This window comes from Psittacula echo (assembly GCF_963264785.1).
Source record: "Psittacula echo genome assembly, chromosome: 14".
Taxonomy (NCBI): Eukaryota; Metazoa; Chordata; class Aves; order Psittaciformes; family Psittacidae; genus Psittacula; species Psittacula echo.
The window spans coordinates 11,643,043-11,670,321 of NC_137750.1; the positions used below are offsets into that span (position 1 = coordinate 11,643,043).

The 27,279-nt window shown below is 51.4% G+C and overlaps 1 protein-coding gene across 1 annotated transcript in view; it reads left to right on the forward strand.

Annotated features, from left to right (window-relative positions):
- Positions 1–27,279, forward strand: part of DNAH9 (dynein axonemal heavy chain 9) — a gene marked incomplete at both ends in the record, with an annotated part of 158,001 nt that overhangs the window by 4,198 nt on the left and 126,524 nt on the right. Inside the window, 19 exon segments of the mRNA XM_080629257.1 lie at positions 39–153; positions 1,393–1,461; positions 2,421–2,547; positions 3,733–3,988; positions 5,322–5,563; positions 6,687–6,822; positions 7,713–7,909; positions 7,992–8,416; positions 9,767–9,989; positions 12,387–12,553; positions 13,419–14,289; positions 16,055–16,185; positions 17,556–17,682; positions 20,143–20,295; positions 20,558–20,683; positions 21,836–22,075; positions 22,839–22,999; positions 24,179–24,335; positions 25,275–25,379. Coding sequence (XP_080485383.1) covers positions 39–153; positions 1,393–1,461; positions 2,421–2,547; positions 3,733–3,988; positions 5,322–5,563; positions 6,687–6,822; positions 7,713–7,909; positions 7,992–8,416; positions 9,767–9,989; positions 12,387–12,553; positions 13,419–14,289; positions 16,055–16,185; positions 17,556–17,682; positions 20,143–20,295; positions 20,558–20,683; positions 21,836–22,075; positions 22,839–22,999; positions 24,179–24,335; positions 25,275–25,379 — 4,028 coding nt within the window.

Genomic DNA, 27,279 nt, shown 5'->3' on the forward strand with positions numbered 1-27,279 from the left:
ATGTTCAATCAAATGCTGTTTCAATGTGCCCTTCCCAGGATCCCCCCCTGTGCACAAGAACATGCCCCAGGTGGCTGGAGCACTGAGGTGGGCTCGGGAGCTGCGCGCACGGATCCAGGAGCCGTTTGGTCACTTGAGGCGCATCCCACGCGTGTGCGTGTCTGCTCCAGCTAAGTTGGTCTCTTGAGTCACTTTGTTTGTCTTTCTGTTGAACATTATCCAATGGTTATGGCTGCAGTCATTCCCAGTTGGAGGGGGGAAGGTTCTGCCCAGGTTCTGGCATCATCCAAGCTGTGAGTGGCAGAGGGATGCTGCGTTGGACTCGTCTAAGATGTGTTGATGAGGCTGAGTTTCCAGGTTGGTGAATAGATGAGGACTTTGGGCACTGGCAGAAGAACTTTCTCAGCATTAAACAAAGGAGCAATCTCCCAAGATCAAGGAGAGATAGTTCTGGAATACTCATCACCCAAATGCTCGTTATTATGAGCGGTCTTGGAGAAGTGGGGCCCTACGCTCTCAGCTGCCATGTCTCATGGCACTATAGGAGACAGCTTTTAAGAGCCCTGCAAGCAGCAGCGTAGGACACAGGATAACAGAAAGTGCTTCAGGAGCTGCAACTTTGGTCACAGGAACAGTTTGGCTTGTGCTGGGTAGGATTTGGAGTACCTGGATCCACTTGTTTTATGTGCTTGAGCAAAATAAGCCATCTCCATCACAGCTGGGCTGCACCCCCAGAGCACGAGCAGCAGCTCAGGGAGGGGATCCTGCCCCTCTGCTGTGCTCTGGGGAGACCCCCCCTGCAGTCCTGATCCAGCTCTGGGGCAGCAGCACAAGAGGGACGTGGAGCTGCTGGAGCGAGGGCAGAGGAGGCCACGGAGATGCTGCAAGGGCTGGAGCAGCTCTGCTCTGGAGCCAGGCTGAGAGAGCTGGGCTGGGGCAGCCTGGAGAAGAGAAGGCTCCTGAAGGGGAGACCTGAGAGCAGCTCCAGTGCCTAAAGGGGCTGCAGGAAACCTGGAGAGGGGCTTGGGACAAGGGCCTGTAGGGCCAGGCCAAGGGGAATGGCTTGAACCTGCCCGAGGGGAGACTGAGATGAGCTCTTAGGCAGAAGCTCTTCCCTGTGAGGGTGCTGAGGCGCTGGCCCAGGGTGCCCAGAGAAGCTGTGGCTGCCCCATCCCTGGCAGTGTTCAAGGCCAGGCTGGACACAGGGGCTTGGAGCAAGCTGCTCCAGTGGAAGGTGTCCCATTGTGCCTTGTTTTGGGTGATGTGATGGGGATGAAATCCACAGTCCTCTGTCGGAACCTGCGTGCAAAGTGGTGGCTGCTCTTGGGAAGGGTAGGTACAGATTTAGGGCAGAGCTACATGTAATGCTGAGCTTGTCTCCTGTGCTCCCAGCTACTTGGACTCTGCTGAAGGAACGAGGGTGATGGAGAAGTATGAAGAAATGATCCAGCTGCTCGACAGGTAGGTGGTGGCCCAGGCAAGGCTGGGGCTGTGTGTGCCACCTTCCAGCACACTTGCAAGCCCAGGCCCTGGGAATGTCTCTTTCTAAGCCAGAGGGAATTACCTGATGAGAGAGGAGGAGGTGTCTATGCCACCATCTTCCTGTGCCATCTTGAAATTTGAAGTTTCCATGGGAGGAACAGATTCATTGCCCATGACTTAGTATCATAATGTTTGATGTTACACCTGAACTGGTTTCTCTGGGATTTCTCTTGGGAAGAGCCAGCTCCCCAGGCAGGAGATATCCCTTCAGGGCCTGCTCTCCATCAGCAGTAAAGGGAGCTGAGACGTTTGGCTGCTGGGTACCACAGGGCGGTTGGATGGAGACCAGCTTTTCCTGTTTCTGACCTCCGGAACAGGGGCTGAGTGATCCTGGTTCAGCCTTCCAGAAGGAAGCAGATACCAGAGGATCCTGGGTGCCCTCAACAGAGGTAGTGTGTGCTGGGTGCCATTCCCAAGGTGCTCAGGTGACAACATGGTTCGGAAGACACTGGTGCTTGGGTGCTGAGACTCTCCATGGCACGTGGGATACCAGGAGCCCAGGTCAGCCCCCTGCGTTTCCACCCCAGTGGTGGTGCTGAGCTCTTCAAGAGCTCAATACCCCTGAGGCTGATGGGCTCTGTAGTGCACCCATCCTGCTCAGATACTGGAAATGCGCAGCAGCTGCTTCTCTATTACTCTAAATTGAATGCTTTTGAAAATCTGGTACTTGAGAGAGCTTTGCCCTCCTGCCTTGATGCTGACACTGGTTTTGGGTGTTTGCGTTTGAAGCCATGTTGCTCATGGAGATTGCATGGATGGGGTTTTAATATTCCTTCATGTCTTCATCCTCAGGGCTGGCCTTGGCTTTCCTTTGGTGCTGTACATCGATCTGCTGGGCTGGTAGCTGTATGATGGATCTTTTGGGTTTTCTTCTGCAGGTACCAGGAAAAGCTCTATGTGAACTGGTCCCAGACAGTGTCTGAGCAATCCCAGTACAACCTGGCCCAGCCGCTCATCCGGCGGGACCCAGACACCAAACTCATCACAGTCAACTTTCATGCCCAGGTAAAACCTGCTGCCGGGGAGCTTGCCTGGGCTTCTCCAGTGTATGCAGGGAGTCTGGTGAGCTTGGTACTACATCTGTGCTGCTGAGGTCTGTGGAACCCCCTTCTGTGATGGTTGACATGGATTTACCATCTTAGAACAGTCAGGGTTGGAAAGGACCATCCTCTTTGCAGGCTTTAATTCCCAGGATTCCAGTTTAACCAGAGCACATTCTGGTTAAAGCCAGACATAAAGTCCCTGAGTAGCCAGTGAATGGGTGTCAGCATCTCCAGACCAGAGCTGTACTGGTGGGGGGTGTTGGGGCACCACATGCAGACTTCGTGTTACATGTACCTGAAGTCTGAGCTTCCTGAAAGGGTGTTAAAAGCCCAGGAAAGGCTTGGTTGTTTCCCCCAGTGTTGTGGCTGTTGGATTTCCTTTGTTGCAGTGCATGAGACTTAGGAGAGTTTTAAGACCTTGTCTCTGTCCCCTAGAGCCCCCCTAAAGCACGCCTCCAGCCCAGGGAGGACTGAGCATCCACCTCACCCAAAGAAGAAGCAGGGATCCAAGCCAGCAATGTGTGGAGATGCATTGGAAGCTTCTGTAGAAGCTGCTTCTTCAATTGTAGAAATGCCATTTGCTGGAGGTGCTGCATGGCAGGGGCCTGGGCAACTCTGGCACCCAACACATGCCCTGTTCCCCGGGACGTGCTGCTCTTAGGAAGGTGTTTGGGGTTTAGAGCTCAGTCAAGGCTGGTCCCTCAGTCAAAGGATTTGTCCATCTCCTTGGAAGCTCCTTGCTAAGGTGGGAGCCAAATAGCTACAGGGGATGTTTTCCACCCTTCATCCTGGTGGCAGGAGGTGGAGCCTGTGGTGTGCTGAGCATGCACCATCTTATCTTTGGCTTAGATAACTGCTAAGCTGTGCTTGCAGGCACAGGACTGCTGAAAGACTGCTGATGAGGGTAGCTGAGAGAGCCAGAGGTCATGGTGGCTTTGGCTGGCTGAGTAGTTAACAGAGCTGTCTTTGGTTGGGAAGAAAACCAGAGGCAAAGATCAATGGGAGACAGATGGAATGGAGTAGGGGGTGTCCAGGCTCTTTCCAGAGCATTCTGCTTTGGGAATAAAGCAGCAGGGGATCCCTAAGATGCTCAGAAAGTCACTGGGTAGGATTGTCCCATGCTCAGCTCTCTGCCTTCTCTCTGCAGCTGGTGTCGGTGCTGAGGGAGGTGAGCTACCTGTCCAGCAGCCAGATGGGAGCCATCCCAGCCGTGGCAGCAGCAATCTATTCCTCCAGGGAATCCTTCCGGCAGATGGTGGCCAACTTGGAGCTGATGGTGAACAGATACAACAAGGTCCTGAAGACAGTCCTGGAGGTTGAATACCCTCTAATACAGGGGCAGCTCCAGGACATTGACTTGAAGCTGAAAGAAGCAGAAGAAACACTGACCTGGAAGACGGAGGGTGAGCTGCCTCTGCAGGGGGAAAGAGGACATCCATGTGGGTTTAATGGGATTTGCTCATGTGCCCAACCTCCATCACCTGGTTCCCAACTGCAACTCCCAGCAGAGCCAGCACTGGGGGGATGAATGGTAGCTCCCATCTTGCCACATCCCTTTCATGTGCTGGGGCTGTGGAAAGGATCCTGCTTTCTTCCGGATCAGCCGGGCTTTTGGGGAGGAGAGGCTGCTCTGTGAGCAGTGCCACCAAGGAGATGGCAAGGCTGAGCAGTGGGATGAAGCCAGGCCCACCTCATCCTCTCCAGAAGGATGGAATACTGCGGCTGGGGTGGGATTGTGCACCTCGGCTGTAGGGTGATTGAAGCAGTTTCTTGCTTTACCAGTTTGAACTGCAAAGCAGAGCAGAGGAAGTTTGTTTCCTCTTGGTGAAAGCAAACTGCTCACAGGTGGAATGTGCATTTCTGTCATCAGGCTTCTGGTGTGAACAGGAACAAGTGTCCTCCCTTGGGTACCTGCAGAGCAGAAGTCCTCACAGTGGAAACCTCTTTCTCCATTGTGTAATAAAGATGGGTTTTCCTGCAGATGAACCCTAAGTTCCCTGCATCTCACTACAGCCCTCGCTGGTAGCTGGGGCTGACACAGCCCATGTGTTGAGGCCATGGGTCCCTGCTCAAGTGATGGTGGCAGAGATACTCAGCCTGTTGTGCTCATCCTGCCCATGCTGAGCTCTCCAGTAGCAGTCAGTGGGAGATCAAACCTGAATAGAGGGAATCAGGAACTATCAGATATCCCCAGATGGTCTATTCATGATAGACTCTTCATCAAGGACTGCAGTGACAGGACAAGGGGTAACGGGTTCAAACTGAAACAGGGGAAGTTTAGATTGGATCTAAGGAAGAAATTCTTTACTGAGAGGGTGGTGAGGCACTGGAATGGGTTGCCCAGGGAGGTTGTGAGTGCTCCATTCCTGGCGGTGTTCAAGGCCAGATTGGATGAGGCCTTGGGTGGCGTGGTTTAGTGTGAGGTGTCCCTGCCCATGGCAGAGGGGTTGGAACTGGATGATCTTAAGGTCCTTTCCAACCCTGACTATTCTATGATTCTATGGTGGTGCTCCTGGCAGAAGGCAGAGGCTTTGGCTGTCTGTGCCATGGCTTGTTGGGGCAGGAGGGAGCTGGAAATGGGTCTCTTGGTCGAGGTGGTAAGTCTCCTGTGTCCATGATGGGTAAGAAATACATGAGACCACAGGGAATAAGTCAAAGGCTGGTCTTAGGGAGGGTGCACAAAAGCTTGGCCCAGCAGCTCTGAAAACAAGCCATCAACCATCTCCTGTTTACCAGGTGTCTGTGGTCACATCTCCACGGTGATGGATGCTGTCCATGACCTCGAGCGGAGGATACAGAAAGCCAAAGACAACGTTGAGGAGATCCAGACCATCGTGCGGGCCTGGGTGTCACCCATACTGGAGAGGAAGGACTCCAAAAGGGAATCACTGCTGGTCCTAGAGGACTGTCAGGACCGCCTGCAGAAGTGTTACAGCCTGGTGCGGGAGTCAGGGCAGAGGATTCATTCCCTGCTGAAGGTGAGAGGGACCTTCCCCAGGGCTTGGTTGGCTCCTCATAGGCTTCTTGTCTCTGCACTGGAGGAAATGTCTGGAGCTGTTTCACATGAAAATGAACCCCTTTAACTCCTTTGCAACCCTCATCCAGTGTTAATGAAGGGTGGCTTTGAAGAGCTGCTGTGTGTGTGGTGCTGGGCACCATTGGCACCCAGTTCAGGCTCAGCCTGGCTCCAGTCCTGGCAGTTGTGGAGCCACTAGATGGGAGTCATGCAGCAGGAGCTGGAATTATCCTCCTCTGAAAGATGTTCCTGGCAGCAGAGGCTCTGCCTGGCCTTTCTGCTTCAGACTTGTCCCTCTGTGAGCAGGTAGTGGTGTTGCCAGTCCAGGGGTAGCTGAGTGATAGGACAAAAGCTGCTGCCCAAAACCTTGGTGCTTTCTGGCTTTGTCAGAGCTGAGACCCCTCTTTGCAGGCCAGGAGAAAGCCCAAAGCTCACCTCCTCCCCTGCTCGCAGCGAGGTGTTCCCACATCAGGGACAGCACCTTGGCCTGGAGGAAGGTAGATTTTAGGTCCATCTTGCTCCTGAGGGTCACCATCCAGCCTTGGACCCTGGAGACAGCCTCTCTGGGACACTGAGCTCTTGTTGCTAACCTTACCTTGCTGTCTGCACTCAGCCCGGGACCAATAACCCCCTTGTCTGCACCCTGGAACCCACAGTGAGGAGTCTCCCGTGCCCAGGTTGTTCTGCTGTCGCAGTTGTAACAGGTTCAGCCACCTCCAGCTACCACCCAAGAGACCAGGGCACTTGCTAGATTGGCCAAGGAGATTATGCGGTTGTGGTCATGGCAGGAGGGTCGGCACAACCGGTGCGGTGGCACCACCAGTGCTGCTCACAGGGGCAGCACCAACTGCAAAGCCCTACAAAGGTCCTGGGGAGGGAAGGGCATCATGGCCCAAAATGAGTGTCCCCATGCTCTGTCCTTGCTGCACTGCTCAGACCTTGGGGAGCAGCAGCAGAGGGGCCAAGAGCTGCTCTGCTGGGCTTCCCTTGGTTGTTCAAATCCTCCTGGGGGCTGGAGGGTCCTGAGGCTGCTGAGAGAAGCACAGTGAGGATTTGGGTACTATTTTTGCATCTTTTAATTCCAGGAAAACCAAAGCCTCTTACTTGCAGACCCAGCATCTGACATCTGGAAGGCCTATGTGGATTACGTGGATGAGATAGTCCTGGATGGATTCTTCACTGCCATTGAGTGCTCACTCAAGTACCTCCTGGAAAACACAGGTGAGTGCTTGTTCCTTTGCCCTGGTTGTGATGGCTGCTTCAGTCTCACCAAAGGGAGGGTTCTGCCTCAAGACAGGGTCATAGGATCAGACCTTTAAGATCATCAAGTCCAACCTTTACCCCAGGCCTGCCAGGACCACAACTAAACCATGTCACTGAGGGCCTCATCTACATGGTGACTCCATCTCCCAGCCAGCATTGCTTACGGGAAGGGATAGAAATGACAATGCATTATTTGCAGGGATTAATGGACAGACAATATTGAGGCATCATCCAAAGTCTGTGCTTGGGCATCAGCCGGCCTACACCCTCCCATGCACAAAGGGACAAGTGACACAATCTCATGTGTGGGAAGTCTCCAGAGCTGGTTGTGTCCAGCTAAAGCCCATCCCCAGGCACACTTTCCCCATGGATACGGAAGCACACTGGGAATTGCATCCAGTTCTCCCCATCTTGTTCAAAACACGCACAGAATTTCACATGTGCATTTGGCTTCGGTTTCCAGTTGCTGGGGTTTTTGTGCCCTTCTCCACTAAATTAAAGAGCCTCTTGGTTCCTGTTGTTTTTCTCCTCAGCAAGTACTTGTGTGCTGTAATTGTTCAGCTCTCAGGCTCCCTTTTGATTAGCTGGAGAGCCTGGTTTCTTTCAGGCTTTCTCCACAGCATTTTATTTCAGTTCTTAAATCACTTGTGTCTCATCTCCAGTATCTCCTGGGGGTACCAGAACGTCAGCCTCTGTGTTGTGTGCCAACGCAGTGTCACTGGACCCACTGAGTGGGTGTCTGTGTCCTGTGGGGTACGTGTGCATCTTGTGGTAGGATGTTAGAGGTGGCTCAAGATCATTTTTCTCCTCTTCAAGAAGATCCTGGCATCTCCATTCTTCCCTACCAGATCCCAAGGCAGGGCTCGCTCCCCTGTTTGAGGTGCAGCTGGATCTGGTGATCCCAGATTTGATATTTCATCCCTCCATGGACGCTGGCGCAAACGATGGATTCTATGATATGGTGGAAAGTCTTCTCAATGACATCTATGGAATCTCATCGCTGGTGCCCAGGCTGGCCGAGCACAGCGGCTTCCTCCACTACCAGGTCCGTGCTGTGGAGCTCCCTCATGGTGTGTGGTGGTGAGGAGGTTCCACGCTGCTCCTGCATCTCCTCCCCTCTCCTCTAGGCTGACATGGAGGACATGGCAGATCTGGCTGACATGCGCCAGGAGCTGATGGGACGCGTGCAGGCTGTGATGGTGGCCTGCTGCGAGTACCGCAGTGCCTTCGACCACTACTCCTACCTCTACGGAGAGGACAGGAAGGAGTTCTGCCGCCAGTTCCTCCTCTACGGGCACATCCTCACCGCTGCAGAAGTCGAGGCCCATGCGGAGGACGGGGTCCCTGAGACACCCCCCACACTGCAGCAATTCAAAGAGCAGATCGACTCCTACGAGAAGATCTATGAGGAGGTGAATCGCATCGAGCCCTTCAGCATCTTCCACGGCTGGATGAAAGTGGATGCTCGGCCTTTCAAGGCATCCTTGCTGAACACCATCAAAAGGTGGAGCTTGGTGTTCAAGCAGCATCTTGTGGACCATGTCACGCACAGGTAAGAGATGTTCCTGCCTCCTCACCCTGTGCTGACCAAAGGGGATTTCTCGTCTTAGCTGGGCTTTATCATTACACCCTGGTAACCAATAAGCTAACACAGGAGCAAGGGAAGGGGCCCATGCTGCCTGCTGAGCGCGTAGAATGGAAACCATTGCATGGGCTTGGTACCATGAAGATCCCATGAGCTGATGCTCCTGGAGCATTGACAAGGAGATGATGCTCCTGGGACCTGCTGTGAGTTGTTAGATAGGACTTCTGTTTGTCCATTCATCCTGATCCAACTGATCTAATCTCTGTTAGGGCTCTGTGCTTACTTTGTTGAATTTGAGATTAGCCGTCAGTAAAGCTGCATTAATACCATGAGATACTGGCTTTATTTCTAAATGCAGCCCTCTTCTGAGTGCAACTCGATTTGGGTTGCCTGGCATGAGCTGTCATGGGGAGGCTTCAAGGTTACAAACGAAAGGAGGCTGCGATGTAAGTTTTGGATTAGCACATGCTCCCTGCTCTGAATAGCTGCTTAGTTCTCAGCTTTGTGCAGGGTGATGCACCAGGTGATCCAGTTGAGTAGTGGCAACTGATTCATGTCACAGGTCTTGGATGCTTACAAAGCAGTTACAGACATGTAGTAGTGAAGGCTGCTGCAAGTGGTGGATGAGATGATCTCTCGTGTTCTTTTCAGCACCATAATTCTGTTAGCTAATTGCTGTGCAAAGAGGCTTTTGTGTAGCTTAGAATGGGCATTTAGGAGCTCTTATTAAGAGTCCCTGACTCAGCAGTTTAGTTTTTATTAGGTGAAGTATTTAAGGACACATTTTGGCTCAGCAGCATGCACAGAATTTAAGTGGGCACTTAAAAAGTAAGTGTTCTGAGAAGAGGGGAAAGGCTGTGCTGGAAAGGACCAGAGATCCAGGAGCCCATCGTGCCTCTGCTGACAGTGCCAAGTAGCTGGATGAGATCCAGAACAGGGTAAGCAGGTGGGGAAATGTCCCCCAAATACTCTCCTTGTCTCTAATAATCTATAGGACTTTGAGTGACAGGGGTAATGCTGAGCTCACAGGTTTCCAATGTATTCCTTCTCAGGTATGTTTTCTCCAGCCGGAGAGGTCCCAACCTATGTATCTGTTCCTTGCAGGACGCTGATACGTTGCAGTATCACAAGTATCACATCTATGGACCCCTCTGGGCATGAATTGTGGTTCTGATGCCCTCAGCATGTTGCCATGCAATGGTCAGGGTTAGCCAGGCCCTTCCCCTGTCTGTGGCAGACCAGCTGCCTGGCAGAAGGTGATAACTCTTTCAGTGGGAGCTGCTCTCATTTTGTGCTTTCCTGCTTTGTGTTCCCCAGCTTGGCTGACCTGGAGGAGTTCATCAAAACTGCTGAGCAAGGTCTGAGCAGAAAGGTTGACAAAGGTGATTATGGTGGCTTGGTGGAGGTGATGGGTCACCTCCTGGCCGTTAAAGAAAGGCAGAGCATCACCGATGCCATGTTTGAGCCCCTGAAGCAAACCATTGAACTGCTGAAGACGTATGAGCAACAGCTACCAGAGGAAGTCTACAAGCAGCTGGAGGTGGGTGAACGCTTGGGATGGCCACACCACTTTGCCAAGCAGCAGATGTCAAGGAGAGTGTGAGCCTCAGAGCAGCGCAGGAATGTTTAGGACCTCACTCCCTGTCGTTAGAGGGCCCCAGTGGATAATGTTTGCTGTTGCAAGATGTGCCTTTCTAGCTCCACATTTTGGAGTTATATTGAGATTTTTCTTTTAAAGCAGAGATTAAGCCTTTTGTTATGTCTGAAAACCAGGGAATTGCCTCCTCCAACTCCCTGCGATTGCTCTTGACAAAAATTAATGCATTTTCAACTCGATCTGTTAATTAGGGTGAATTATAATGATTTTTAAATCAGCCAGTTCTTGGCAACTGTGGAGAGGGAAGGATAATGCTGGCAGAGGAGGTGCCTTCTCACAGGACTTTAGTCCTCCACTGGGTCTGTAACACTGAATCTGCTTGACCCAGAGAACACCACAGGGAGCAGGTTGTGAAAGTATTTTGGCACCTTTCCACATTTGGCTCTGATGAATCAGTTTCCTTTGGGGAATTCTTTTCCTTTCTGGGCAGGGGACCATGAGATGGAGGTTAGGCAAGGCTGGAGATGGAGGTTAGGCAAGGCTGGAGATGGAGGTTAGGCAAGGCTGGAGATGGAGGTTAGGTTGTGAGGTGCCCAGCCAGCCTTGGGGGCCAGGACACAAGCAGTGGCCACAGCCAAGATGTTACAGTGGAGAAGTGTGTGGCTCCATGCTAATGGATTCCCTATAGCCATGGGGTGCTGTGGGCAGAAGGGTCTGGGTAGGACACAAGGTTTAAAGCAGGATCTCTGGGGGAGATGTTCCTGCCTTAGGCACCTGTGCAGCAAAGGCTCCAGTTCTCTGCTGCCCACTGGGTGGGAGCTGAGTGGGATCTAGCAATCTCCTGGTGTTCTGCTTGTGAAGCTGTGACCCATGGGTTATGGGGTCATCAGATCTGCAATAGTTAAGGGGCCTAAAGATACCTTTAGGACAGTTCTGACAGACTCCCTGACAACTGAGGGAGCTGCATTACACAGGCTGCTGCTACAGCTTCAGTTCAACATAAACCATGCTGCTGTGGGGAACCTGCTGATTCCTCTGCTTGAGAGCTGCTTGTTTGATGCCTGTGTGGGCAGGTACGTGCAAGCAATGGATTCATGTGTCTGATAAAAGGAATGAGGTATGTGGGGCTGGTCAGATGCAGGAGGGAACAGAACACTTCTTTCTGGCAAGTGACAGCAACACGTTCTTGAACGATTCCTTAACTTCCATGTACAGTGGGAAAACCAGAAGTAAGTTCCTCTGAGCACTGCTCCCTCCATCGCTGTGGAGATGGTTAGACTGGAGCGGGTAGTTTGTATGAGAAGGACAAGGAAGCAGCTCCACGGGTGCCCTGCTGTGGTCATGGACAGTGATTTCTACTGAGACTGGAATATAAAGTGCCAGAAGGAGACCCCTCAGGAGGGACTGGCCATCTCTGCTGCCTCAGAGCTGCCTCCAGGTTATTTCCCTTCTTTCCATAGTGCTGCTGGTCTCAGCCTCCTCAAGTATGTGAACTGGGATGAAAAGGAACCCCAGCAGGGGGTTGGAACTGGATGATCTTTAAGGTCCCTTCCAACCCAAACCGGTCTGGGATTCTATGAAGCCCTTCCTGTAGGCTTGCACAGTACATGGGGAATGGAGCTCTCTGAGAGCAAAGCACTGGGACTTGAGGCTAGCAGAGCCCTTGGCTGGTGTCAGTGTCTGGGCTGAGGATGTGGCCCGAGGAGCGTAGTGAGAAGCAATAAAATCCCTGTCTGAGGAAAACCCCAGGAACAGGCAGTGGGTTGTCAGCAGTGCTGCACACTTGCAGCTTGGATGCAGCCCTGAGAAAGAAACCAGTTTTATTTAGTACTAGTATTATACACACAGGCTGTGGAAGCATTTGCGCACAGAGCTCTGCAGAAATCCTTCTGGTGCAACATCTTCTGCTCTAAGAGCTGCCAGGGACCTCCCCAGGCAGGCTCTGTGCCTCAATGAGCATCCACAGCCCATCCTCCTGCCTTCAGCTTGCTCCCAGCAGCATCCAGGTCCTGCTGGGCTTGGTGTTACCTTCGCTGCTGCCTCTCGAGCTCCGAACCATCCTGGGAGCCCAGGGTCTAGTCTGGGACCCTTCTGAAGCTCTTGCACACGTTTTTACAACCAGAGCAAGCAGTTGGGAGTCCTCTGTCTTTATTAGTCTTGCGAATTGTGACTAACTCAGCAGTTTCATCCCAAGTTGTGCGTTTGGCCTGTGTAGGGCACCAAAGCTTCCTCAGTTTTCCATAGGCCACCTGCTGCTGTTGCTGTTGTGTGGCAACCCACAGAGCTCAGCCACGTCCCCCATGGCACAGCACCACTGCAGGGTCTCCCTCCCGCCCGCAGGAGCTGCCGGAGCAGTGGAGCCGCACGCAGAAGGTGGCGCAGGCGGTGAAGCAGCACGTGGCCCCGCTGCAGGCCAGCGAAGGGGCGGCGCTGCGCAGGCGCTGTGCGGCGTTCGAGGGCCGGCAGCGGCGCTTCCGAGAGCACTTCCGCAGAGAGGCTCCCTTCAGGTGAGGGCGTTATCAGGGAGGGGGGCTCTGAGGGGAAAAGGCCTCATGGGATCGGCACCAAGTGTCCTGAGGGTTGCGCTTGAGTCCTTGCACACGTCTGAATGCGGTGACCTTTGGAGGACCCATCCAAGCCAGACTATTCATAGAATCATGGAATGGTTTGGGTTGGAAAGGACCTTAAGATCCTCCACTTCCAGCCCCTGCCACGGGCAGGGACACCTTCCACTGGAGCAGCTTGCTCCAAGCCCCTGTGTCCAACCTGGCCTTGAACACTGCCAGGGATGGGGCAGCCACAGCTTCTCTGGGCACCCTGTGCCAGCGCCTCAGCACCCTCACAGGGAAGAGCTTCTGCCTTAGATCTAACCTGAACTTCCCCTGTTTCACTTTGAACCCATCACGCCTTGTCCTATCACTACAGTCCCTGATGAAGAGTCCCTCTCCAGCATCCTTGTAGCCCCCTTTAGACACTGGAAGCTGCTCTGAGGTCTCCACGCAGCTTCTATTCTCCAGACTGAACAGCCCCAGTGTTCTCAGCCTCTCTTCATACAGGAGGTGCTCCAGCCCCTGATCATCCTCATGGCCTCCTCTGGACTTGCTCCAATTCTGTGGTTTGATGATTCCCTTCCTTCTAACATCTGTAACACCTGGGGTGTTTTGTCTCTGGGAACGCAGTCCAGTGTTAACAAGAGATTGAGCTTGGCTGCTGAGTGCACAGTATCACTGTAAGGTGGCATCAGATGGCTGTGCCATCAACTTGTGCTACAGACGTTTCACCTCTGCTTTGTCTCTTTGCGCACTGCTTGGTTTCTGGTTTCTTTAGGAGCTGTTGCAATCTCACTTAGGAAGAATAAATATTTCTTTCTAGGTTTGACACCAAAAAGCCTTATCAAGTGCTGGATGCAAAACACATTGAGATTAAACAACTGGAGTCAGCCATGAGCTCGATTTATGAATCAGCCGGTCTGTTTGAAGTCACAGTGCCAGATTATAGACAACTGAAGCAGTGCAGAAAGGAGCTGTGTCTGCTCAAAGAGCTCTGGGATATGATCTCCCTTGTGAACAGCAGCCTTGCTGACTGGCAGACCACCAAATGGGTGGATATTAATGTGGAAAAAATGGATCTGGAGTGTAAAAAGTTTGCGAGAGAGATTCGGAATTTGGATAAGGAAATGAGGGCCTGGGATGCTTTCACTGGGCTGGACAGCAAGGTGAAGAACATGCTAACAGCCCTGAAAGCTGTGGCAGAGCTTCAGAATCCTGCCATTAGAGAAAGGCACTGGAACCAGCTGATGCAGATGACGGGTGTGAGGTTTGTGATGGACGTGGACACCACGCTGGCTGACCTCCTGAAGCTCAACCTGCATAACTTTGAGGATGAGGTTCATGGCATTGTGGACAAAGCAGTGCGAGAGATGAGTATGGAGAAAGTCCTGAAGGAGCTGAAGATGACTTGGAGCTCCATGGAGTTTCAGTACGAGCCTCACCCCCGCACAAACATCCCGTTGCTGAGGTCAGATGAGGAACTCATTGAAACTCTAGAAGACAACCAGGTGCAGCTGCAGAACCTAATGACATCTAAGTATATTGCCTTCTTCCTGGAGGAAGTGTCCGCCTGGCAGAGGAAGCTCTCCACCGCAGACTCCGTCATCTCCCTCTGGTTTGAAGTGCAGCGTACGTGGGCTCACTTGGAGAGCATATTCATAGGCTCAGAAGATATACGGGCACAGCTTCCCAAGGTAGGAAACCCCAAATCCTGCTTTCCTGTTTGGAAAGTGTTAAAGAAGAGCCTCCATTATACAAAATAGGGTTATTTATAATCCTAAATTGCCCAGAGCAGGGCTTTTCTCCTGCTCCCTTGCATCTTTGGAGGCCTAGTGCTGCCCCAGGGTGGTTTTGTACTGTGGGTTGTGCTTGAGCCATGCTGAGTAGCTGATGGTCTCCCTTCCACTGCTCCAGAGCAAATACAGAGCTCCTGGAGATTGAGGGGGGCTGCCGGCTTCCTTCAGTGCCACAGGCATGTTCCCTCTTTCCTCAGAGGGGAGAGGAGTGGGGCTCAGACACTGCACATTATCAAACCAGAGCTGGAGCCAGCAGCTTTGGCAGCATCCCCATCCCATCCCTGCCTCCAGCACTGCTGGGCAGCCGGACTCCCACTCCTGCTTCTGAAGATGGAGCAGGGTTGTCAGTGGCGACCTCCTCAGGGGTGTCTGCGAGGTCTTTCCCCTGCTTTGGGGAGCTCTGGGCACACCTCACTGGCTGGGCTATCTCTGCCAGTGCTGATAACCAGTAAAGGCTGGCCCACGTGCTAGGAAGCTGTTAATATCCAGCAGCTACCTAATGGCATGTATGAAAGCACATCAGGGTGTGAAGCTGCGTCCTGCTGGGCAGCTGTTTGTATCTCAATATCCATCTGGCAGGTGGCAGGAACCAGCAGCCTCTTCCCTTACCTAGAAGAAAGGATGAAGCTCAAAGCCTCCTGAGGCTGAACCTGCTCAGGATGCATCCAGGGCTGGGGGAGGATGTGCTGGCAGGGCATGGGATGCACAGCTGGAGCTTGCTACGTGGTTTGTGTGCACGGAGGGCTCAACCCCTCGGCCAGAGCCTTGCTACTGGGGCTGAACACAGGTTAATGTGGAAGTTCTCAGTGGTGCCCGGTGATGGGATGAGGAGGCATAAACTGCAGCACAACAAGTTTCACCTCAGTGTGAGGGAGAACTTGATGCGGCAGAACACTGGAACAAGCTGCCCGGGGGGATGTGGAGTCTCCCTGTCTGTGATCTGCTCTAGGTGGCCCTGGTTTGAACTGGGTGATCTTCAGAGGGCCCTTCCAACCCTAATGAAAGCTTGGACCACTTCTGTTCAGTGTCCTGGCTCTCTCAGGAGCCCTCACTTGGAAAGGACAGAGGAGCAGAGACATTTTGAACACAACTTTATTTATTCTTTGCTGTTTAGCTTCAGAAATGGAGGGTCCCTGTTCAATGCAGAGCACAATTGTCAGTGTGCTCCTCTGCTGCTGGCATGGGGTTCCCATGGCCTCACTCAAGGCAAGGAAGGGCTCTCCTCTGCAGGAATCACCATACCCATCTCAGGGATGGGACTCCTGTGCTGGAGCAGGAGGGGAAGAGTGAACTCGCATGAGGTTGGTAGCCTTTCTCCCTTAGGGGATCATCTCCTCCTGCTGTAGCCAGGGAAGCTGGACTCAAGAGGAGATATTCAGAGGGAAATTCAACCCCATGGAAATGGTTGGTCCTGGGCAGTGCGTTCTGCTTTGATCGCGTTATCCACAAGCCGTTTGCGATATAGAGACAAGAAGGCAAGTGCCTGATTGGAGACTTGTTTCAGGCATGTGGTAGCAGAGCCCTTTGCAATGGTGGGGAGGTCCCTCTGCACTGCACAGAGGGCTCCCTGCAGAGAGTCTTTCCCCTCACCCCACAAGAGGTGGGATCCTTTAGCACAGGAATAGTGGCTCACCATGCACATGTTCTTCCTTTTGCTTTTTAGGACTCGGAACGCTTTGAAGGAATTGATGTGGATTTCAAAGAACTGGCCTATGAAGCTCAGAAAACCCCAAATGTGGTTGAAGCCACCAATAAGCCAGGCCTGTCCCAACAACTGGAGGACATTCAGAGTAGGTGGGTAGACCTTCAGTCCCAGGAACTTGTCAGAAACTGCCACGAGCCCTGTTTAAGCTGTGCTTCAAGGCTTTCTTCCTGCACTGTGCATTCTTTGCATTCACAAGCCACAGCATTTCTGATCTTTCTTGAGCCTTATCTGTGATCCATCACCCTGAAATCCCCAGAGGGGAGTCTGGCTTTGTGTATGTGCAAACCCTCATCCTCAATATCGATGTGTGAACCAGCAGCCAGCTGGTTTTCACCATTTGCCATCCCATATATGAGCTCTTCAATACCTATTGAGCAGTCCGGGCAGGGATATCTGCAGCAGAGCTGAGCCCATGTTCTTTCATTCACAAAGTTATCTCTGCCTGTATACCCTTGCCACGTGGTATAACTGCACTCCCTGAGAAAACCCTTAGTGTCCTGAGATGGATCCATATCTCACTTAACACAGGAGCCGGTCTACCTGGAACACTCGTAAAGGTGAATGTAGTAGCTGCTGTGTCAGTAGTAACTCTCCATTTAAAGTAAAGCCTGTATTTTCTTTGTTAATCAGATAAGGCAGTTCCTTACAAAGGAGTAGCTGCGTGTTATTTATGCACTTTGTAAGCTCAGCAGCAGTTTAGCATGTGAACACTGAAACATTCATTTGAGATGGGAGCGAGCAAGTTTCTTTTCAGGCTTTGCAAACACAAAAAGCTGAGTAGGGTTGAATCAGACTTTCAAATGTGGCTCATTAGAATAAAAGCAGTTATGGGAACTTTCATCCCAGTGGGAAGTCACCTGTGGCAGATAAGAGCTTGTCTAACACAGCAGGTCAGGCTGCAAACCCTTCTAGCCTCTTCTTCCACCTCTGTTGCTGCTTTTTTAGGAGGCTGCTCTCATTGTTTTTGCTGTTTGACCCGTGGGAGTAAAGAGAGATCTCTGAGTTACTATGAGCTTTGTAGAGGACCAGTATACGGACTCAGCTCCTGCCTGGCATTACCCCAGAGGAGGGGTGAATCTGCCTGGTAACTCAAACTGTAGCATGGAAGATGAAGTCCCTGCTTCATCAGGGACCATAGCGATAGGACAAGGAGGGATGGGTTCAGACTGAAACAGGGGAGATTTATGTTGGATGTAAGGAAGTTCTTCCCTGTGAGGGTGCTGAGGCGCTGGCCCAGGGTGCCCAGAGAAGCTGTGGCTGCCCCATCCCTGGCAGTGCTCAAGGCCAGGTTGGACACAGGGGCTTGGAGCAAGCTGCTCCAGTGGAAGGTGTCCCTGCCCGTGGCAGGGGTTGGAACTGGATGAGCTTTAAGGTCCCTTCCAACCCAAAACATTCTATGATTCTATGATAAAGCTTACACCCCTGCCCTGGGCTCTTTTCTACTCCTTTGTCTCCCCAGGTTGTCTCTGTGTGAGAAGGCTTTAGCTGAATATTTGGACATGAAGAGGTTGGCCTTTCCCAGATTTTACTTCATTTCTTCTGCAGATTTATTGGATATTCTTTCCAATGGCACCAACCCACATCTGGTAAGCCTTGTACTGCATCCCCTTTGCATTATCTAGCTGTCAGTAATGTGAGGGTGGAAGATGCTGTCTTGGGACTCACCTCTAGCATCTTCAGCACTTTTTCTCCCAACCTTTTACTTGGAGCAGTAATGATTCTTTCACAGCTGACCCTCATCTGTCATCTTTGAAAGGCAACATGTGCCTGTGTGTTGTCTGATCTAACACTGGTGATACTTGCAGATGGTTCTGAAAGTGCTGCACAGAGTAGAGCTATGCTTTTGATGCCATAAAAATAGTGGTTTTCTTTCTGCTAGCATACAGTGAGGTTGGAGGAAATCATCTTTCTTGAGGGGCTCAGCCAAAACTTACTGCTGACCTTGGGTCCCCAACCTAGGATGCCACCAAAGAGTATCCGCTGTTGAAACAGCCACAGACTGATCATTCACATGTGGAAGTGTTGACAGCTGATGGCTTGGAGATGTCCCTTGTTTTAGCAGAAAAGGCATTTGCAAATCACCTGCTTCTTCCTTCCACCATGCAAAGGTCTTTGGGAATGTCCTGATTATAGGGGAAGAGAAGAGCACAGCCTGAAAAAGGTAACACAGCTGGTGGAGAGACAGTCACTATGGCCAAGGCAAGCAAGGAGATCTCCTGGGTTGCCATCCATCCCTGCGCAGCTCCGGGGTCAGGCTGGTATCTGACCTCCTGCACTCTCTGACTTCACCTCTCCAGGATGGGTTTCTGGGGGTGGTGCCTGTATGCCAGGTATGGGGAAATGATCCAAATACACCATTCCTCCTGTTGGCTTTGATGAGTTGCTGGACCCTCCTGTGAAGGAACTTGTGGTGACCTTCCTGGTTTAGGAAGTGGTTTCACTGCTCTTCTTAGTCCCTCTGTCAGCAGTGAGTAATCTCACCTTCTTTAAGCTTTTCATCATTTTCAGCATTCATGTGATCACCTTTAACTGCTTATATCTGTTTCTGCTGCTGGGTGATTTAAGCCTGCAGAGTATCATAAATACATATTGATTGATATTTAAAATGGAGAGGAAAAAAAACCCCAGGAAGCAAAGAGAAGATGCTGTGTTGCAGTGCTCCATGGAGGAAGAAGAAATTCCTGGTGCTTTCTGTTATTCAGAACTATTTGCAGTAAAATCAAAGCAAATGTCAAGTGGGATCACACACGGATTCGCTTTCAGCCGTTCCACTGTAGTATCAAAGTCTGGTAATTCCTAAAGAAGGATTAATGTTATTATCCTCTTCAACTGGATAGTGAACTTGTACAGCTTCAGGTGTAGGTGGCAGGGTTGCACCAAGTGCCGAGTGCAGCCAGTGGCCTGCAGCTGGGCCAGGGGCTGGGAATGGACAGTGGGGGTTTGGGAGCAGAAACTCTGGGATGTAAGAAAAGGTTTCTCTGGTTTACTTAAACGTATCTCCATTAAAATCTTATTTGGGGGAAGCTGAGTGCCCATTGCTTCTCCTTCCCACCTTCTGGGATTTGGCCCTGCTTGGACACAGTAAGAAGCTGTCCTCACCTGCAGGACAGTTGTGAGAAGGAGTGTTGTAATCCTTTGTGAGTCACTGAGGAGGAATTAAATGTACAAGCCCACCCATCTGTCTCTGAAAGCACCAGGCATCACAGGCTCTTCTTGTTTCTCATCCTACCCATGAGAGTGTGTCCATCTCGTGTCTCTGTTGTCAGAGGGAGACAGCTTTGTGAGCTGACCCTTGCTGTGGGGACGTCTGTGCTGGGAGGAGCCTGTGACAGTGTGACACAGTGATTTAGTTGTGTTATGTAGTGGTCTAGAAGCAGCGTTGGTGACCTGCTCGGCTGATGTTGAGAGCCTGCAGCAGTGATGCTAACATCAACCTGATGGCCTTTCACATTCATCTGGGTGTGAACAGGACATGAGGGAATTGCTCTTTTCCTCAAGAGTGGTTTTGTTCAAGAAGGGAGCAGTTTTGTAGATCTGGGTTGTTGAGGATTTTATCATGGGTCTTGGACAGACCTTTATTTGGTCTTTATTCTCCACAGAGGAGAAGTCAGGGCTTTCCATTGGCACAAAATTGATTTCTAGTACTGAAAACCCAGAAAGGTTCCTAGTGAAGAAAACTCCGCAGTGTGCTGAGAATAGGATGAGGTGGAGAGATGGTTAAGAGACCTCTCATGTAGGGAAACTGAGGCTAGGAGGTCATGCAGTGTTTGAATGTTTGCTGTGCTTTTGCCCCATGTGGGATATTTTCCCAGTGGGAAATATGGTTCATTAAGCTGTGTCTAAATGATGCAGAAACAGCTGGAAGCATTGGGAGAGACAGCAAGAGGCTTGTGTTGGCAGTATCGTGGCCCTGTATGAGAAGATATGGTGCTACCAAGATGTCCACGAGCATGCTTTCTGAACATAATTGCTCCTGTGACATGAATGGTGATCTCTCTTCTCCTTGTGCTACATCAGTTGCTTTACTTATCCAAGTCCTTTTGCAGGTGCAGCATCATCTTCCCAAGCTTTTTGACAGCTTGGCCCACATTAAATTCCAGCTGGACTCTGAGCAAAAGGTGACCAAGGTTGGCCTGGGAATGTACAGCAGAGAGGAGGAATATGTCAACTTCAGTGAACCCTGTGACTGCAGTGGGCAGGTGAGAGGGAAGCCCTTGTCTATCAGAGCTATCAGTGGAGTCTGCTCTCCTGCCCTTGTGTGGGCATCTCCTGCCAAGACATTGCAAGCTTCACTGCTCTTTCTTTATGCATGAGAAAGACTGGAAGAGGTTTTGTGTAATTTAATTCCTCCTTACACCACAGCTTTTGGTCCCACTCTAGAAAGGTCCTCACTGTCTTTACTGATTACCAAAGGCACTTAAGAAGAGCAAATATGTTACTGTGATGTAATCTCTCCTCCAGGTTGAGGTCTGGCTGAATCATGTCCTGGACAGCATGAGGGCTACTGTGAGAGATGAGATGACTGAAGCTGTTGTGGCTTATGAGGAGAAGCCAAGGGAACAGTGGCTCTTTGACTACCCTGCCCAGGTATCTGCCACTGCTCCTCATCTCCACTCAGGTTGGCACGTGGGAAAGGCAGTGATTGCTTTCCCTTCAGTCCTGCCTTTTCCTTCTTTAAGTAGCGGCCTCTCGCTGTGGGTGGGGAAGTTTCTGGCCTCCACTGTGCTGTGCAGCAGGGAGGATGGGTTGTCCTTTATCCTATTAAGGACACGGAGCTGTTGGAGCAAGTCCAGAGGAGACCACGAGGATGCTCAGGGGCTGCAGCACATGCCGTATAGAGACAGGCTGAGAACACTGAGGCTGTTCAGCCTGGAGAAGAGAAGCTGTGTGGAGACCTCAGAGCAGCTTCCAGTGTCTGAAGGGGATTACAGGAAGCTGGAGAAGGGGACTCTTCATCAGGAACTGGAGCAATAGGACAAGGGGTGATGGGTTCAAAGTGAAACAGAGGAAGTTCAGGTTAGATGTAAGGCAGAAGCTCTTCCCTGTGAGGGTGCTGAGGCGCTGGCCCAGGGTGCCCAGAGAAGCTGTGGCTGCCCCATCCCTGGCAGTGTTCAAGGCCAGGTTGGACACAGGGGCTTGGAGCAAGCTGCTCCAGTGGAAGGGGTCCCTGCCCGTGGCAGGGGTTGGGGCTGGATGAGCTCTAAGGTCCCTGCCAGTCCCAACCAGTCTGGAATTCTGTGATCCTGGCAATCTCCTGATGGAGTTTCCAGGCTGAGCTCCATTCTCTGACAGGGACTCCAGGCAAGATATGCTCTTGGCTGGGTTACAGAGCCTGGGGGTTTGCGCAATGCCTGCTGCACCCTGTGAATCCATACACCCAGAGAGCCAGAGGTGCAGCAGGAAAACCAAGTGGTAAGGCCTAGTGAGAAAAAAGAGCCCCCTCAGATGCATCTCTGACAGCTTTGTGGTCTCCAGCTCTTCCTCCTCTGCTGTGTCAAGGACGTGAAAGGTGCTGATATACTAATAAGTAGTTGCTGAATGTGTCTGCCACTGATAGGGTGTTTGAAATGGATGTCACGGGGCAGATCCCTGTAGTCCTGTCTGCTGTGACTGCTGTATGACAGAACGCTTAATTTCATGTCACGGTTACTTCGTCCTTGGTCTCCCTGTGGATCAGACACTCTTGCAGGTAAGGAAGCCTTGGTTTTATCATGGTACTGAGCCAGTCCTTTTCCGTAGGTGGCTCTTTCCTGCACCCAGATCTGGTGGACAACCGAGGTTGGGATTGCCTTCGCCAGGGTGGAGGAAGGCTACGAGAATGCGATGAAGGAGTATCACAAGAAGCAAGTGGCCCAGCTGAACACCCTTGTGACCATGCTCATTGGGCAGCTCTCCAAGGGTGACAGGCAGAAAATCATGACCATATGCACCATCGATGTGCACGCTCGGGATGTGGTGGCAAAGATGATAGCGCAGAAGGTTTGTGTTTGCAGCTCAGCATGGAATGGACCTGTGTTGGGACTTGGGGCAGGAGTTGCAGGAGTGAGAGACCAACCACAGACCATTCTGTGGGAGGTACATCACTAAATGTACTTCTGCACTGTTTGCAGTAAGGGAGCAGAAAGCCACTGTAAGCCTGGAGAGCTGTTCTGGATCATGGCCATGCAACACCAAAGGGTTTGTTTCACTTGCCACATTTCCAGCAGGAGCAAGAGTGTGGCCCCACGTTGGTGGATGACAACAATGTGTTGGAAGGCTGCTGGATGCAGCCCACTCAGTCTGGTGTGGGGCCACAGGGACCCCTTTGGGTCTTCCTTGTCCTGCACGCCTTTCCCACACCATTCTCCTGTGCTTCATCCTGTGTCAAGCGTCCAGGCCTGGGGGTGCGTGGGAAGGTGCCCTGAGTGTGCTGGGTTGTGGCTTTATCCTCAGCTGTTTAAACCCATCACCCCTTGTGCTGTCATTACAGTCCCTAATGAAGAGTCCCTCTCCAGCATCTTGTGCTGCTCTTTCTGGTTTTGATTATGCACTTTTTCCTCTCACACCAAGGTCAATACTAACTTGGTTCCTACCCTGTACTGATGGGAGATGGGGAGATGACCTTCCCCACCACACCTGCCTTCTCAGTGAGGGCCAGTCCACCCCCAGTGACCACTTCATTGCAGTCACCCTTTTGGTGCTTTGGCTCTGTGTGCCTGGCATTCCTGGCCTTCCCATGAAGGTGCTTGTGGATGTGTTCCAGGTGGACAATGCCCAGGCGTTCATTTGGCTGTCGCAGCTCCGGCACCGATGGTCGGATGAGGAGCGGCACTGCTTTGCAAACATCTGTGATGCTCAGTTCCTCTACTCCTATGAGTACCTTGGCAATACCCCACGGCTCGTCATCACTCCGCTGACTGACAGGTAAGTCCCTAGGAAACACCATCACAACTGGGCTGTGCCATGCACTGAGACAAAGAGCTACCAACCAAAGAGGTTGTTCTTGCTCCATGTTGAGACATCTGGTGGCAGAGCTCTAACTCTTCCCTGGTTTGTGATTTGATGGTGTTACTCTGGAGTATCTGTGCCTCAGATCCCAAGGTGGGATTTAGCTCACAGATTAAGTTGCTCACTTGTGGGTGTCTGCCTGTGCACAGGATGTCCACACTCCATAGAGTTTGTGAGTCTAGAAAGCTTTCATCCCATCTTGGAGCAGACATCTACCACTTGGTTCAGTTGTCTCAACAGGGACACGCAGGATGACTTGAGATGCTCTGTGTTGTCCCACTTGGCTTCCATCAGCTAATCCAGAAGTGTGCAAGTCTCCTGTGGATCCTTTGTCAAATCTTTCCATCCTATGTGACATTTCAGCAGCTGGGAGCTTCTCAAGTGACTCTAGTCACCCATGTTAGCCAGCTGAGCCAATCTCCCCCTGCATTATCAGCTTTTGTTGGCTGTATTGACTACAGTTCTGTGGCTTATACAGGGAGTATGGGCACCCACACGTGGGCACCTCCCTGCTGTCCATCATCAGCATGATGGAGAAGCTTTTGAGCTTGCCGCAATGTTGAGTGGCATTATTCATAGGCCATCAGAGTAGGTTTTCTCTCAGTGGTGGGGAGTTGGGATCCTTTGGGCTGAAGAGCAGTGGGAAAACAAGAGGAAGGTCTTTCAGAAAAGCTGCCTTTTTCTCATACTACGCGGGACATGCCCAGTGTCAGTGAGTCATGCCCAATGGTGTGAGGATCCAGAGAACTCACTGCCTGGTGTGAAAAGATTGGACAAACCTTAGTGGAAGATGAGTATCTCTTGGAGAAAACAGCTGGCCACAGGTGGTAATGCCCAAGAGGACTTTCAGCTTAGACATAGAATAGTTTGGATTGGAAGGGACCTTCAAAGCTCATCTAGTCCAACCCCCCTGCAATGAGCAGGGACATCTTGAACTAGATCAGATTGCCCATTATGTCCTGCTTATGTACAGCTTTCCAGAAGAAAGGCTCTCCTGAGTGCCTTGCCCTAGTGCTGTTTCTCTGCAGCCCAGCAGTGACCTGTTGGACCAAAGCTCACTCTCTTTCCTTTGTTCTTCATCCTTCACTCTGGAAGATGTTACATCACCCTGACCCAGTCGCTGCACTTGACCATGAGCGGAGCACCCGCGGGTCCTGCAGGCACTGGCAAGACAGAGACTACGAAGGATTTGGGGCGAGCCCTGGGCATCATGGTGTATGTGTTCAACTGCTCCGAGCAGATGGACTACAAGGTACTACTCCCACCTCAGCCATGGTATGGTCACGTGGGGCTAGGGGTGCTCAGGGCCTGATGAAACATGAAGGATTGGAGTATTCCATTGGTTGGATCCACCACCTCTCCTCAAATCTCTGCTACATTCCTTTCTGCTGATCACCTTTTCTTCCTCCTCAGTTTTCTTCTCTAAGACTTGTACAAGGTTCTCCAGGAGACAGAGACCCGAACTGTGGTCTGTGCCTCGTTACACCTTCTTATTCTTTTCTGGAGTTAGATTCCATGTGAAATGCTTCCAAAGCTTTGGTCTGTTCAGATGAGATGGAGGCTGTGCTGGTATTTGGATGCTGGTCATTTCTTATAGAATACAGACTGATTTGTGTTGGAAGGGACCTTAAAGTTCATGCAGTTCCAACCCCTGCCACGGGCAGGGACACCTTCCACTAGAGCAGCTTGCTCCAAGCCCCTGTGTCCAACCTGGCCTTGAACACTGCCAGGGATGGGGCAGCCACAGCTCCTCTGGGCACCCTGGGCCAGCGCCTCAGCACCCTCACAGGGAAGAGCTTCTGCCTTCTTTACTGTTTCTTCCTGTTTTTTCCTGTCATGGAAAGGAACCTGTCCTGCTTTTCTCAGGATCCTCTCCTATAACAAGACCAAAATGTGCCAAACCTTTGGCCCCTGCAGGAAGCTGAACTGTTGGGCCCAGTCTTGCTTTGGGTACAAGCATTTGGGAGCTTCGGATCACTCAGCCCAGGTGACCTTTAAATGAAAGCAGTGCACAGAGCTATTGAGAAAGTGCAATTAACAAGCAGCAGAGCTGTAAATATTATAATTGACTTGTGCCTGCGGGTTCCATACCCACAATAGGCTGCAAATGGCTCTAAATAAAGAGGCTGGGAAATCGCGGCCTTGATTCCATTTGGGATTTCATTTGTGTCATTTTCTTTTTCTCTTCCAGTCTTGTGGGAATATTTACAAAGGCCTTTCCCAGACAGGAGCCTGGGGCTGCTTTGATGAGTTTAACAGGATCTCAGTTGAGGTCCTCTCTGTGGTTGCTGTCCAGGTAAGTGGAGAAGCGCTTGTGAATAAATACAAACAAGGCACAGCCGTGGTGCTGCCTTTGGAGCCACGGTAAAGATGGAAAGCACCTGTTTCCAGTTTCAGTTCCACGTGTAGGCAGGTGAGGAATTACGTCCCAAGATTAAGCACCTGCATATCACAGCACTGATGAAATGTGGCATTTTTTATCTGTCCTTTTCTCTCTGCAGTTGCAGCATTTGTGTAGAGGCAATTCTTTACAGCATCTTCCCCCAGACCAGTGCACACTATAGCTCTGTACCTGAGGAAGATACTGGTGTCTGTGAGATAACTGCAGCATATCATTTCAGGGAGGCGAGCTCTCTTGGCAGGCTGAGTAGCTTTAAGTCATGTAGGGAATAATTTTCTTGGTGGGAAAAGAGGTGCTTGGGGCAGATCCGAGGCCTGCCAGGCTTATGGGGGTTACTTATTGCCTCGGGTCAGGTGCAAGTTGCGTGTCATATTCAACAAGTAGGATTATATTCAAGATTAATGTTGACTTTGGACAAGGGCCTGTAGGGACTGGCCAAGGGGAATAGCTTTAACCTGCCAGAGGGGAGACTGAGCTGAGCTCTTAGGCAGAAGCTCTTCCCTGTGAGGGTGCTGAGGCGCTGGCACAGGGTGCCCAGAGAAGCTGTGGCTGCCCCATCCCTGGCAGTGTTCAAGGCCAGGTTGGACACAGGGGCTTGGAGCAAGCTGCTCCAGTGGAAGGGGTCCCTGCCCGTGGCAGGGGTTGGAGCTGGAGGAGCTTTAAGGTCCCTTCCAACACAAACCATTCTATGAATCTGGGTGGATTTGAGGTGCCAGTGCCTCTCCACCCTCATAGGAAAGAACTTCTTCCTGTTTAAGTTTAAACCCATTCCCCTTTGTCCTATCACTACAGTACCTGATGAAGAGAAATGCTAGGGAGTCTTGTTCTCTTGTGCTTATACGTAATCTGGCAGATTCCCACCTCCTTCCCTTCTTCTTGCTGACCCACAAGGAAATCTGGAGGTGTTTTACACAGGGCAGAGGACTGCAGGAGGGAGAGATGCTCCACAGCCTGCTCCTGTCTGCCCCAGGGATGTTGAGGAGGCACCCAGGGTAAGTGCTGTGGGTGCGAATCCCTTATGGCAGGAACTGAAACCCTGGGGCAGCCCAGGAATGACCACAGGGCAGCAGTGAGAGCAGGCCATGCTCCTGCTTCTCGCCCTTGCTTTGAAGGAGAGCTCTGTCTGTTTGTTCTCCAGATCCTAAATCTCAGTGGTATCCTCTGGAAATGCCAGTTAAGTTCAGTTCTCAGGTGAGTTTGAGCAGAGGGTGGATGCTCAACTGCCCTCTCCAGACCAAGACAGCTGTTACATGGTTAGAACTAAAAGTGCTGAACCTTAGCGGACTTCAAATTGAAGTATCCAAAGTATCTTGAGTTCCTCTGGACACAGCTGTAGCTGAGTTCAGGTTTTAGGATCCCAGTGTCTGACTAAGGTGCTGAATTCTTCCTAGACCCCCTTTTGGGTTTGGTACTGCAGAAAGAAGGATCGAGAGCCCAGAAGTTTCTGCACTTCTGTGAATGTTTCAGTCAAAGACGTTGTTCTGAACCCCTCCATGAACTCCTCACTCTTTTCATCTCTCTTTCACTCGTAATTGGTACCTGACGTGACGTCCCAGAGAAGCCCCAGGCAGGAAGAGAGGTTTATGTATCGTTCCCTCTCAATTTCTTTTCCATCAGGATCTAGTTGAAAGTTGTCATTGGGAAAAAAGTCTTTGAGGATCTTAAAATGAAAAAGGAAGCTGAACAAAAGCAGCCCAGATATGACTCAACTGCTAATGGTTCCCTCGCTCCTGGCTGGAGCGCAGCATCTGAAGGAAGCAGCCTGGTTGTCATTCCATCATCATGTCTCCTGGCT